Source organism: Sinocyclocheilus grahami, unplaced genomic scaffold (assembly GCF_001515645.1).
Source record: "Sinocyclocheilus grahami isolate Dianchi unplaced genomic scaffold, SAMN03320097.WGS_v1.1 scaffold1367.1, whole genome shotgun sequence".
Taxonomy (NCBI): domain Eukaryota; kingdom Metazoa; phylum Chordata; class Actinopteri; order Cypriniformes; family Cyprinidae; genus Sinocyclocheilus; species Sinocyclocheilus grahami.
This window is the reverse complement of record NW_015506546.1, coordinates 124,909-138,496: the sequence shown is the minus strand read 5'-3', so window position 1 is coordinate 138,496 and position 13,588 is coordinate 124,909. Positions and strand designations below refer to the sequence as shown.

The window sequence follows — 13,588 nt, the reverse complement described above, 5'->3', positions numbered from 1 at the left end:
CATCTACCTTTTCTAAATCCACTTTGATAATTACAAATATGCCCTTTAGTTTCCATAAAATATGTTAGTCTCTGATTTATATTTTTTTCCATTACCTTACATAAGTGCGAAGTAAGAGAAATTGGCCTGTGATCACTTGGAATATTACCATCTTTCCCAGCTTTACGTATTGGAACTACTACAGCGTCTTTCCAGCAACTAGGTAAGTGTCCCTTTTCCCATCCCTTATTATATAACTCTAAAAGTATACTTTTTGATGATTCACTTACATTTTTTATATAGCATATCTGATCTTTACCCGGCGCTGATAACCTAGTACTTCTTAATGCACTATTTAATTCTCCTATTGTTAATGGCAAATTAAGTATATCATCTACCTCTTCATCTTCCATAATTAATTCTTTATATCTTAAAAACTTTTCCCTTTCGTCCTATCCTCCCTTCTTCGTTGACATTATCCGAACTATGGATTTTGACAAATGCTTTTATGATCATTTCCACTTTCTCCTTCTCTGTCACAGCTGTCCCTTCATTATTTATTAATGTAGGATATCTAAACTCTCTCCTAATTCCATTAATTTTCCTTATCATGCCCCATACTTTATAAATATCTGTTTCTCTTCCCACTGACTCACAAAATGATGTCCAATATTCCCTTTTTGCATTTTTTTCTTCTTCTTTGGTGTTTTATTGGCAGTTGGCAAACAAGCTTATAGGTGCATTACCGCCACCGACTGGACTGGAGTGTGGATCAAGATTTATGCAATATATATGATGGGGAAAGAGGGGAAAGGGCCATATAAAACAAACAAAACATACACTGAACAAAAATATAAAATGCAACACTTTTGTTTTTGCCTCCATTTTTCATGAGCTGAACTCAAAGATCTAAGACTTTTTCTTTGTACACAAAAGGCCTATTTCTCTCAAATATTGTTCACAAATCTGTCTAAATCTGTTTTAGTGAGCACTTCTCCTTTGCCGAGAGTTGCTGGATATTGGCAGGAACTGGAACACGCGGTCGTATATGCCGATCCAGAGAATCCCAAACATGCTCAATGGGTGACATGCCCGGTGAGTATGCTGGCCATGCAAGAACTGGGATGTTTTCAGCTTCCAGGAATTGTGTACAGATCCTTGCAACATGGGGCCGTGCATTATCATGCTGCAACATGAGGTGATGGTCGTGGATGAATGGCACAACAATGTATATATATATATATATATACATACACACACACACACACATATATTATCTATATTCTCTTACTTAATTCACATTCTTTTATAAACCTAATAATATCATCGTATATCTTGTTAACGGATTTCCCCAATAAACCTGACAAAGAAAATTCATGGTGTTTAACTTTCTTCATTGACTGAATAAGGCGACATTTCTCATTGTTGTATTTTACACATTGAAGTAGGTCATGTTCAACTGTTTCTTGTTGATTACAAAGATGTGGTAAATGCAGTGGAGAACACGAGTATGGCAAATGTGATGAGGGTGTTAAGCTGAAATGTTGTAATTGTGGAGGGGAACATAGCTCAGCGTATCGTGGCTGTGAGGTTAGTAAGAGCCAGGCTGAAGTACAAAAAATCAAGGTGGTTCAGGGAATCAGCTATGCAGAAGCAGCAAAGAAGGTTTCAGGGAATGTGAGAATGACCAGACAAAATGAAATTATGCACGAAGAAATAGGAAAATGTCAAGGATGTGATAAGCTGAAAGAAGACACTCTGATAGTGAAAAAGAATGATTTTGTACGGTTCATGGCAGAAATAATAAATTGTTCAGCACAGACGAAAAGCCGAAATGAAAGGATCAAAATAATTGTCAAATCAGCAGAGAAGTATCTAGATGTAAAAGGGTTGCCCTGGGAAACAGTTAGAGATACTCATCTAAGTGGAGGAGGTATGTATAGCCTCACATTGTAACACATGTATCCAATATATATCTTTCCAGTGACCGCTTCCTCATCAAAAGTGATAACAACGAGGTGCTATCACTTACACTTCCATTCCTATTTGTTTTTAGACGATTGACTTCACTTACATTTGTTATATTTTCTTTCACATCTTCAACCGATATGTTTACCGGGATTCCTGTGACAACCCCTTTTACGAATTTCTTGCCATCAGCCATAGAACATTCCACTCTCTTTCCATTTATCTTGTTCATTCTGATTACTTTCCCTTGCTGTTTTGCATCCTTACAAATAATCAGCAATGATCCATTTCTTGGAATTCTAGCACTCTTTATTTCACCAATTTCCTTATTTAGCGTTTTTGTCAATTGTATTGGATTCAACGAGTCTCCTTCATGCATAAGTTTTGCAAACACTTTATATTCATCTCTCTTCGTTTCTTCTACAGTTGATCCTATTCCGTATCCCATTCCTAACCGTATCCCATTTTTCATAACTACTTCCATCTCTCCTAATTCATTTCCTGAACCGTCACTAGGGATGGGCGTATCGATCCGAAGTATCGATATATCGATACTGATGCGAGTATCGAAAGTATCGATACTCAAACAATAAATACCGATACTAAGGTGTGTTTTATTTACCAGTGATTTTGTTTATTTAACAAAAAAAATAAGGCATTTAATTGGACGAATAACCTTTGTTCGCGAGTAATTGTGTAGGATATAACAATTTTCCTGCTCATCTGAACACACGCAAATGTTGCAAGACAGAACCAATCCATCACAGAGAGCATTCACTCACTGCTGACAGTGCATTCAAACAGGGCTGCGTTTCCCAAAAGTATCATAAGAACGCATTAAAGCTTTTGGGAATGGCAGCCCTGAACAATACTTATCAGAGGACAGAAGAAAAAAAACATACTGTACATACACAGGACATAACCATAAAACATTTAAGGTTACAACATAAGCATAGTATTTTTAGATCATAAAATATGAATAAACTACAAAAAAAGAATCACTTTCATTACCACTCTTTCTTTATTACACCATTTTCATTCTCTACCAAAAATGTCCACCACAATGAGAATCTGAAATCTACAACAGTACGTAAAGTCCTTTAAAATACTATTTCAAATATGTTTGGCAGAGGATCATGTAGAGTAAGGCCATTGCAAACCATTTATTTATTTTTTTGTTCAAAAACTGAAGAGTTGGTTTAATATGACCTCAAACTTCCAAGGGGAACCTAATAAGTCTTAAAATGATTTAAATTACTCAAGTTGAAAAGGTTTAGATATTTGCAGACCCTTGTATATGAAATGTAGGCTACTTCAGTAAAATATATACACTTCTATATTATTTACTTTTAAATAAGAATATATCATACTGTATACTGTTTACATAAATTTGAAGACTTATTTTGTCCCCTTGGGAAGTTTCAGAGGCCCCCCAGTGTTTGAACCTTATTGAAAAGCATATGCGATTAAAATACTGTTTATTGTTGTTATATTATGGGTAATTCTTTTGTTAAATCTGCTTATTTCTCAAAGCACATGAATAAAGCTGGGCTTTTCCAAAGAATTCTTGTTTGTTATGACCTGTGGGGGGTTTTTTAATATAAAAAAACTAATAAATAAATTAGTTGAATGAATGTATTAAATATACATTTTATAAATGGCAAATGCTGTATTTTCCACGATTCTGAAAGTGTAGGAAATGTCTGCTGAAAGTGTGGTGAAGATGCGGGACAGGTGCAGCGGGGTGTGTCGCCTCTATAAATCACACTAATGAGCGCTTCTCGAGCACAGCCTGTGCTTCGGGAGAGTAATCATGGCAGCAGTGTCGCAGATGTTCGCTTGAACAGATCTGGCCTGTATTTGAAGTCTCTTTAATCAGCTGAAGCGGTTCGTGTTGAGATAATGAGCAGCGGGACTCCTTACATCGGCAGTAAGATCAGTCTGATCTCTAAAGCTCAGATTCGCTATGAGGGAATATTATACACCATAGACACCGATAATTCCACTGTGGCGCTGGCGAAAGGTGAGTGTCCTGTCCCAGCGCTCGCGACAGCAATACACCACGTGGTTTCCGCTTTCAAATCAGACCATCAAAAAACCGAGTCTTTCTGAGCCAGTTCTCTTCAATAATATGAAATAAGATAGTTGTTTAAACGTGCAAGGAATGTTTATGTATCACGTGTTCAAATAAACCCCCTGCTGACCTGTTTTTATACAGCCTGAAACAGTCGAGCAAGTTAATAACGAAGCCTAATCGAAGTCATGGTCAAACATAGTAACTTACTTTATTTTCACTTAATCGTAATTGTCTATAGGTTTGAGTGTGCTAATCTGTATTCGACCCCCTAACTCTAGCACGCTATTCTAATTTATATATATATATATATATATATATATATTTTTTTTTATTTAAAGGAACGCTTGATCCTCTAACACTTGTACTCCCAATTCGTTTTCTAACTGCTTGTTTTGTTATAGTGTGTATATAAATGAATTAATAAATAAATAGCCTTGCTACTTGTACAGTTAGGCTAACCGAGACTTGTCACAGCACTTGCATATTGTTGCTGTTTTGTTGGTTTGATTGCTTCTACTGTCCTCATTTGTAAGTGTCTAAATATAAATGTTAATGCTGCAGTCCCATCGCTGGTGCAAGTGGAAAGGAGAGGGTGCAGTTTGGTTGGGCTCGAGCTCTGTCTCGTAAGGTCCATCACATTGGTTTATCTGGCCGTGACGGTTATGGAGTCTCACTGCAGCTTTTGTTTTTGTCAGTGAGGTCCTTTGGGACGGAGGGGCGACCGACAGACCGGCCTGTGCCGCCGAGGGATGAGGTCTTCGAGTACATCATCTTCAGAGGAAGTGACATCAAAGACATCACGGTCTGCGAGCCTCTGAAGATTCACCACAGTCTTCCTCAGGACCCTGCTATTGTTCAGGTTAGTTTGGGTGCGAGGGAGTCTCCCCAGCAGGTTTCTGCAGGCAGGGCTGATGTGTGCTTGTCTCCGTCAGTCGTCTGTGGGGTCGGTCCATTACCCTGCGTCTCAGGGCGGCTACAGTCCTTACCGGAGCGTGCTGCCCTCCTACAGCCAGCTGGCCGCCAGCTCGCTCCTCAGCCAGCAGTACGCCGCTGCCCTGGGCCTCGGTAAGAAGAGCAGCCTGAGACAAACTGAGCTGTGAGCGGTGCACTGAGTGACTGTTCGCTGTCTGTTTCTGAGGCTCTGGTTTGCCTGGTGTTCCTGTGAGGAGAGGCCCGATGGTTGAGCAGGCTGTTCAGACGGTGCCTGCGGAGATAGCGGTGCAGAAGAAGGGTTTGTCTGGACCGCAGCAGCAGCAGGGAGGCGAGCCGGGCCGAGCGCAGAGGGCCAGAGCCCCGGCCCAGAGAGGTGAGCGACTCCGATCCAAAGCAGAGTTAACCTGGCGAGAACCCAAACAGGGCCGTTTTAGTGCTAGAAGATCCTCTGACATGTTCTCTGCCAAACCCCTTTATCATGTTTTAGTAGGTTGTGCTGGTTTTAACCCTGAGAATCCTCCTTTCTCAGGGTTAAAGGGGGGGGGAGGGGGTAGATTTTAAGAGTCAAGCCTGATGCAGTTTTAAAGTTTAGCAGAAATAAGTTATGAAATGGAAATTTCAATTTGTTTAACGCCATGCCACAGAAGCTGGCATGGCGTTAAACAAACTCAAACATTGCTTACTCTTGGTTTTGCTGGTCTGGCGTTTGTTCGGTCACCTTATGAAGTATGAAGCGATCCAGTGAACATGCAGATCAGCGTACACGAGTCTCCCTGTGAACTGATGCTAAGAGGGCTGGAGTGATACTTTTGTACTTCTGGTTAATAGTAGCTTGTTTCTTTTTGCATATTGCAGCATGTGTTTTTATTTTTTCTTCTCTCTCTGTGCTATACTTCATTAACAAACTTATTACTTTGATGCTTAAAAGATTGCACAAACTCAAATCATTGTGACAATACAGATGTAGCGTATAAAAATATAATTCTATTTTTAGTCATTGTGCTTCTACATCTGATATAGAAGTATATTAGAAGATTTGTGAGATGCAGAACTCATTGCTCTAACTATAAAATTGTGTGTACTGTCAGCTGTGTTAGTTAGGCCTGTCCCAGCTCCAGTGGTCACGGGCAAAGATGGCATGACAGTCCCAGTATTTGGCCCAAGTGTGTTGTGCGCACAAAAAAAAGCTAAATTCAGTATTTCCTATGTAATGAAGACAATATTAGTTGTGGGACTTCTGTCTGTTTTGTTAGTGCAGAGACGAGAGAACGCTGCAGACCGCTTTTATCACTAATACAGTGCGTGTCTGTAGCAGTACTGAAGATGTGGTGGGTTGGAGTGATACTTTTGTACTTCTGGTTAATAGTAGCTTGTTTCTTTTTGCATATTGCAGCATGTGTTTTTATTTTTTCTTCTCTCTCTGTGCTATACTTCATTAACAAACTTATTACTTTGATGCTTAAAAGATTGCACAAACTCAAATCATTGTGACAATACAGATGTAGCGTATAAAAATAATTCTATTTTTAGTCATTGTGCTTCTACATCTGATATAGAAGTATATTAGAAGATTTGTGAGATGCAGAACTCATTGCTCTAACTATAAAATTGTGTGTACTGTCAGCTGTGTTAGTTAGGCCTGTCCCAGCTCCAGTGGTCATGGGCAAAGATGGCATGACAGTCCCAGTATTTGGCCCAAGTGTGTTGTGCGCACAAAAAAAAGCTAAATTCAGTATTTCCTATGTAATGAAGACAATATTAGTTGTGGGACTTCTGTCTGTTTTGTTAGTGCAGAGACGAGAGAACGCTGCAGACCGCTTTTATCACTAATACAGTGCGTGTCTGTAGCAGTACTGAAGATGTGGTGGGTTTGGTGTTTGTTCAAGGCACTCAGATGGCCAAGACCACAAGCATGGGTATTGCTGTGGCTAATTGAATACCCTAAAATGACCTCCTTTTGGTTACTGTTTACTTAAGGAAACTTGTAATTGCTTGGTAGAATTAAAAAAAGAAAAGAAAATTCTCCCTCTCTCCACTTCCTGTTCTCCCCGTGGAACCCGTCTGTTTCAGCTGCACAGCAAGGGGCCTTGAAGGGACCGAGTCCAGCCAATGATGAGAACAAGCCTCCAGGCAGCAGGAGAAAACAAGGTAAAGACTGCAGGGTTTGTTGTCCTGTGGAAACGAACACTGCTTCCGATCCACATCTGAGGTGTCTTGCAGGAGCTCGACGGTCCAGGAACCGCGGCCGAGGTCAGATCCTCGTAGGCAACACGAAGCCCAGCACCCTGCAGTTTGAGTCGGACTTTGACTTTGAAATGGCAAATGCTCAGTTTAATAAAGACGACCTGGAGAAAGAGATTGAAGACAAGCTCCGTGTTCAAGGTATGTGTTTCTACACGAATGCCTGCGGTTTTCTACTCCTTTGACCTTCTGGAGCTGATTCGAGTTTTCTTTGTGCTCTTGTTTCTCCTGTCAGAACCAAAGGAGAGCCCAGAGGAAAGGAGCGATAAAGAGCAGGAAAAGCCTGTCCCTGAGAGCGAGAGCACTGTTGAAGAGGATCCACTTGGGCCCAAGTGCTTTTACAATAAAGCCAAGTGCTTCTTTGATAACGTCTCCTCAGAACTCAAGTCGAGGTATGAGCGTTTGTTTCCAGCAGGGGAGCGTTTCCTTTGAGTAATCCCTCTCTCTGTCTCCAGGCGTACCACATGGGCTGAGGAAAGGAAGCTGAACGTGGAGACCTTTGGGGTCCCCGGGCGGTTTCTGCGAGGCCGTGGGTTTCGGGGTAATTACAGAGGGAGACGGGGCCGAGGGGCTGCACAGCATCCTGTCCCACAGAGGGTAGGGAGTGGACGGCTGTGAGGCCTGGTGTGAGTTGATTACTCTGTTGATGATCTCCCTGTGATTGAGTATTACAGCTCTGTAAAGTACAGGATCTCGGAGAGTCCTTTGGACTGTCTGTAAGGAGAACCGTTCAGGGCTGCGTTTCCCATACAACGATGTAAACTGCTGATTAACCACCATAGTACGATGCATTGTTGTGGAAACTAACTAGCTAGTCATGACTGTTTCCCGATCAGTCACATCTACGTCGTTTGAACCACATTAATAACTTCTGCTAATTAACTGATTAGAGTTCTCAAAGATGCTGCAGTGTTTCCCAACCTTTTTTTAGTCGCGGCACCCTTTGGAAATTAACAAACTTGTGGCACCCTACAATTAATTTTGTCACAATATTTGAATTTCTAACTTCGATATGATAATTTGAAAAGTATAGATATTCGGTACAACAGGGAAGAACTGCAGAATATAATGTCATACAGATATTTTAAATATTAAAACATTTTGTCCATCAATGGCGGCAATCAGTAGGCTAATTTCTAATGAAGAGACCAATGTATATGACAGATTTTAATGTAGGCTTTTATACATGTAAACGTTATTTAATTACCATTATAACTAGTTCTCAAATTTTTTTTTTACCAATTGTCCAAATAATGTTTAGTCCTAGAAAGCTATTATTATCAGAACACGTGAGCATAACATAACGGTTAGCAGATCAATGAATGAGAGGGCAGCGTTACCAGAGTTGCCCATATACCACACCATGTTACCGCATAGTAGGGCTATTGCAGACAGAAACAATACTGTACTACATCCATGTTTCCTGTCGGCTCAATTTGAGTGGACTTTGCTGTTCCGATTCACATGAACGGTATACGAGTGGAGGAACTGAGCGGAGCGCACACACACACACAGAGCGGATAATACGCAGAGCGTCACACCACGTGAAAGTGAAACCTTAGCGGTGAACAAATTTTCGGCAGCCGGAATTTCGGTGCATCTCTAATTATTGGCGACATCAGAAATGGATATTATATAATGGATGCTTTTTTGAACATTTTAGCTATTTAAAATGAGTTTTTATTTATTTATTTTTTTAAACACGCACTGCACCCCTGCTCTCGACAGACGGCACCCCGGTTGGGAAACACTAGACTAATGTATAGGTGTTTTTTGTTTTTATTTCCTTGTGTCGTTTTGCTTTATTTGACATTTGACTCGCAGGACCCTCTTTACGTCATACTCCCTAAGGGTTCCCTTAGGTGTTCATGCACTCCTCAAAAACAGCGCTTGAGGATGCGCTAAAGTGCATAGGTTAATATGCGTTGATATTTAGATGGAATGGAATGGAATATAAACGTAGTACTGCATGTTAGCTTGCTTGTTGTGCCCAAGAGCATATTTAAGCCCATATGTCTTCCTAACAAGAAACCGCTTCTAACCACAGGTCGAGAGCTGTGTTTCCCACTACGTAAGTTTGCAACGCTGATTGAGAATGTTTGATTGAACTGTGGTTTCGGGAAACACCGAATCGTTGAACTATGCTGGTAACAACAGAACTTGTGGACCTAGTTGGCTAGCGATGCTTTTGGGAAACGCACCCCTGAAGTGTTCAGTTCTCAAGGTGAGGAACGTGACGGATTCACCTGTGTGCTAATATCAAAGTGTTGGCAGTCTCTTATCAGTCTGTCATTATGGATCTCTCTTCACGATCTAATCAACTCCTGATGCATCGAAATCCCACTCGCCATTGCAAATGCTTGCTGGCTCTTGAGTGAATGACTACAACTTTGGCTTAAACTTGCCTCTTTCCTCCAGATACACTGCCTTCCTCTGGGACGTGGGTGATTTGGTTTCCAGTGTCGCAGTGGTAAATATCACTAGACCGTTCTCATCATCTCGCCCTTCTGTGAAAAATGGCTACATTGATTGTTACTTTTCATTTGATGTTTAAACTGCCTTTTCCTTTTTGTTTAATGTGAAGAATCTCTCAGCTTTAATGTGTGAATGCACCATAATCCATCAGTGATTTCTGCATTTGAACTAGGGTAGCACTTTTATTTGTATGTATGGCCAATTTAATGGCTATACAGGAATATCCATTTAGATGGAGTAGATTAACTTCAGCCTATGGTACGTGGTCCCCAATGCATTTATTTTATTTTTTTTCATGCGTGTTAAATTATAAGGGGATCTTGTTCTTGATTGTGATTTGTTAATAAACCTAGGAAATGAAAATCTTGAGTCTGTATGTTTGAGGATTTTTTTTTTTTTTTTTTTTTGGCACTTTGTGAATTATTTGCAGAGATTTAATTCCTTATACTTTTTAATAATAAAATGTGAGCTTTTAAGATCAGTGAAGGGAATCGTTCACCCAAAACATGAAAATTTGCTGAATGTGCTCAACCTAAAGTCATCCAACATTCCTGTGAGTTTGGTGTTAGAATGAGAGCCCAAACAGCTGATTTAAAAACATCAAAATAATCTACACTTGGTCTTAAGACGTTGACTGAAGCAAATTGCCCCTGCTGTTGGGGCTGAAGGCACAGTAATTGACAATAAATAGCTGGCTGACTTTTCCATGACGCGGTTAGATTGAAATGGTACATGAGTAGGGTGGAGGAAAAAAATTTGGGTGCCCACCTTAAAGAGAATTGCTGCATTTGTAGTAGAACCACATTTCAAATTTGTACATAGTTACTATCTGTGTGATGCTGTGTTTTTTTTTTTTTTTTTTTAAGACTTTGGGTTATCCGGTGCTGTAAAAAAAAAAAAAAATTGAACGTTTAACTTGGATTTTATTCAAAACCTATTTTTGTCCCATGCTTGCCACCTCATACTTTAAGATTTTTAAATTTAAAAAAAAATAAAAAATTTTATAAAGGTGCCATAGAATGCATTGATGCAATATTTTAAATTGTTCTCTGATATCTACATAGAAGGACTGTGGCTTGGGTAAGGGCAAAAAATCTTCAGAAACTGTTTTACATGTCTATTTACAACCCTAGAATTTGTCCATAGAATGAAATGGTCTGTTTTTAGCTTATATGGAAGGGTCATGAATAATAATGTTGAGCTCTGCTCTGATTGGCGGTTTTAGTGTGGCTCAATGTTGAGGTCTACTCTGATTGGCTGTTTCACAGTGCTGCTCATTTCAGTTGCTCACACAGCAGGAAGTAAACCCAGGGGAAATACAGTATATATTTCAGTACTTTCTCTCGTAGTTATATGCAGGGCATTGAAACTGCTTTCGAATGGACGATCGCGTTTTACTTTCACTTTGGAGATTTGCGATCGCATGTGATCTGTGTAAGCTAGAGTGGCAGTACTTACTGCACATTTGACAAGATTAGGGGTCTCCTAAAATGCTCCGTAGATTTCTTCCTAAAAGTGTACGTATGCACAAAAGCTAGATTAGGGTACACCAGAACCTGTGCAAAAATCCCTTTATAAATCCCAGGCAGGGTAAGACTGTGTGTACATGCATCTCTACCCTGACTCCTCCCCAAAATCACCATATATGGCGCTTACAATGCTTAGTTTTGTGTACACAACCACCCTATAATGAAAAGTCCACCCAGTGTATTTTTTTTTTATCTTTCGAATGGACGATCGCGTTTTACTTTCACTTTGGAGATTTGCGATCGCATGTGATCTGTGTAAGCTAGAGTGGCAGTACTTACTGCACATTTGACAAGATTAGGGGTCTCCTAAAATGCTCCGTAGATTTCTTCCTAAAAGTGTACGTATGCACAAAAGCTAGATTAGGGTACACCAGAACCTGTGCAAAAATCCCTTTATAAATCCCAGGCAGGGTAAGACTGTGTGTACATGCATCTCTACCCTGACTCCTCCCCAAAATCACCATATATGGCGCTTACAATGCTTAGTTTTGTGTACACAACCACCCTATAATGAAAAGTCCACCCAGTGTATTTTTAAATTGTTTTTTTTTATAAATCTTAAATGTTTTCCCCTTTCTCAAATTGAGCCAATCTCAGATGCCTGTCTGTGTAACGTCATAAGTGAGTAATGTTTTGTAATGAATCTTTGCAAATCGCCTTTCCTAATGTGCTAGTTTTATGATGAATAAAGTCGCGGCTAAAGTCTCTCTGAGAGCAGCTCAGGAAGAGAGGGGCGGGGTCAGCAGAGCTCATTAACATTTAAAGGAAAATGCTACAAAAACGGCTTGATCTGAAAAGAGCTGTTTTTGGTGGTAAATTTTTTTTTTACACTACCGTTGAGAAATTTTAACCAAACTATGTTACAGACTTCTCATTAAGACCCTAAAGAATCATATCAATTTGTGTAAAATGGGCATCTTATGACCCCTTTAAGGAAATATGAGATATGGACTATAAATGCCATTTGTGCCATACACAATTTTTATTGCTAAAAATCATCCAGTATCCTTATGTATTAGACTAAATATATCAAAATATCCATAACTAAACCGTTCTCCGATAAATATTTTACAATAGTTGAGCTCATTCTTTTCCACTGACCAAATAGTCTTTAAATTGTTTAAAACTATCTAAATCTAATTAAATTTATGCATTTTTGCTGATAAGGTGAAGCATCTTTTAGCTATTTTAGTGGAAACCGATAGCAGGTATTTAAAAAAAAAAAAAAAAAAAGAAATGTGCAAATCTTACCTTTTTCTTCAAGTCGTATCCTTCAAAGACAGTATTTTTCATAGTGTTGTGGAGATGCCTTCACATGACATCATGTGCAGCTGCGGTTGTACAGTATGCTATCACTGGACCTATTCAAATCGGACGATGGACCGTTCGACCACCAAATCCAGCAGTGTTTGCCATAATATCGAGTGTGCATCATGATCATTGTTCTCACTAAAATTATTTTCGCATAACGATCTGCAGTTTAATTTACATTTTTAACCAGAAATGTGCACGCTGTTTTTCTGATGTTTACTGCATTTCTCTGTGTCTTTTTTATCAGTTGCCAAATTCAGTCACTTGAAATGTGTCCGTTTTGGACTCAAATGTGAGACCCATAAATGTGAGATATATGAATGACAAAAAAAAAAAAAAAAAAAAAAAAAGAAATGTGCAAATCTTACCTTTTTCTTCAAGTCGTATCCTTCAAAGACAGTATTTTTCATAGTGTTGTGGAGATGCCTTCACATGACATCATCATGTGCAGCTGCGGTTGTACAGTATGCTATCACTGGACCTATTCAAATCGGACGATGGACCGTTCGACCACCAAATCCAGCAGTGTTTGCCATAATATCGAGTGTGCATCATGATCATTGTTCTCACTAAAATTATTTTCTCATAACGATCTGCAGTTTAATTTAAAGAGGGATTATTGTGCGCATGGCGCTCCTCGCGGTCATTAAAACATGGCATGCCACAGGAAAAGTGATCAAGTGCATCCACTATAAATGGGATATGTCTAAATTCATATGATTTTGGTTTAACTTGTGTAATGACTTTAAATATTCCACTCCCATTAATGGAGAAATTACATAATGTTTTTATCGACATGAAAACCGTTTAAAATCATTGTTTACTTCATTACTTTTCTCTCTCCAGGAAAAAAAGTCAGTACGCATGGGTCAGAGTTTGCATGCAGTTGCGCAAATTATCCCATCAAGTTTGTTTTTATAAATCCCACCTTTTGCATAGGAAGTGACGTACGCCTCTTTCAGGGCAGATTTTGTGCGTACGCAACGGTTATAAATGAGGCCCCAGATGCTTGTCATTGGTGCTCAGGATCTGTAAATCATTCGCCATCATCCTCAGTCATCTCTCCTTACTCGGT

The 13,588-nt window shown here is 39.5% G+C and overlaps 1 protein-coding gene across 2 annotated transcripts; it reads left to right on the top strand.

The window, feature by feature from the left end:
• The first annotated feature begins 3,748 nt into the window (after positions 1 to 3,748).
• Positions 3,749 to 9,975, top strand: lsm14b (LSM family member 14B). 2 transcript variants are annotated; one of them, XM_016255758.1, is made up of 9 exons: positions 3,749 to 3,970; positions 4,720 to 4,883; positions 4,957 to 5,089; positions 5,163 to 5,330; positions 7,028 to 7,105; positions 7,178 to 7,339; positions 7,434 to 7,590; positions 7,654 to 7,795; positions 9,617 to 9,975. In XM_016255758.1, exons 1-9 carry the CDS (start codon positions 3,850 to 3,852, stop codon positions 9,644 to 9,646), a joined length of 1,155 nt encoding a protein of 384 aa, XP_016111244.1. In that variant the 5' UTR covers positions 3,749 to 3,849; the 3' UTR covers positions 9,647 to 9,975. The 2 variants fall into 2 exon arrangements, with proteins under 2 accessions (XP_016111244.1, XP_016111245.1); XM_016255759.1 differs by having other exon boundaries at positions 7,654 to 7,824.
• The last annotated feature ends 3,613 nt before the right edge of the window (positions 9,976 to 13,588 follow it).

Excerpts from the sequence above, each read along its gene's own strand:
- lsm14b (XM_016255758.1), top strand. The coding sequence starts at position 3,850 with ATGAGCAGCGGGACTCCTTACATCGGCAGTAAGATCAGTCTGATCTCT. Across the intron at positions 5,331-7,027 it reads CAGAGCCCCGGCCCAGAGAG|CTGCACAGCAAGGGGCCTTG; the intron begins GTGAGCGACTCC and ends CGTCTGTTTCAG. Across the intron at positions 7,591-7,653 it reads TCCTCAGAACTCAAGTCGAG|GCGTACCACATGGGCTGAGG; the intron begins GTATGAGCGTTT and ends CTCTGTCTCCAG.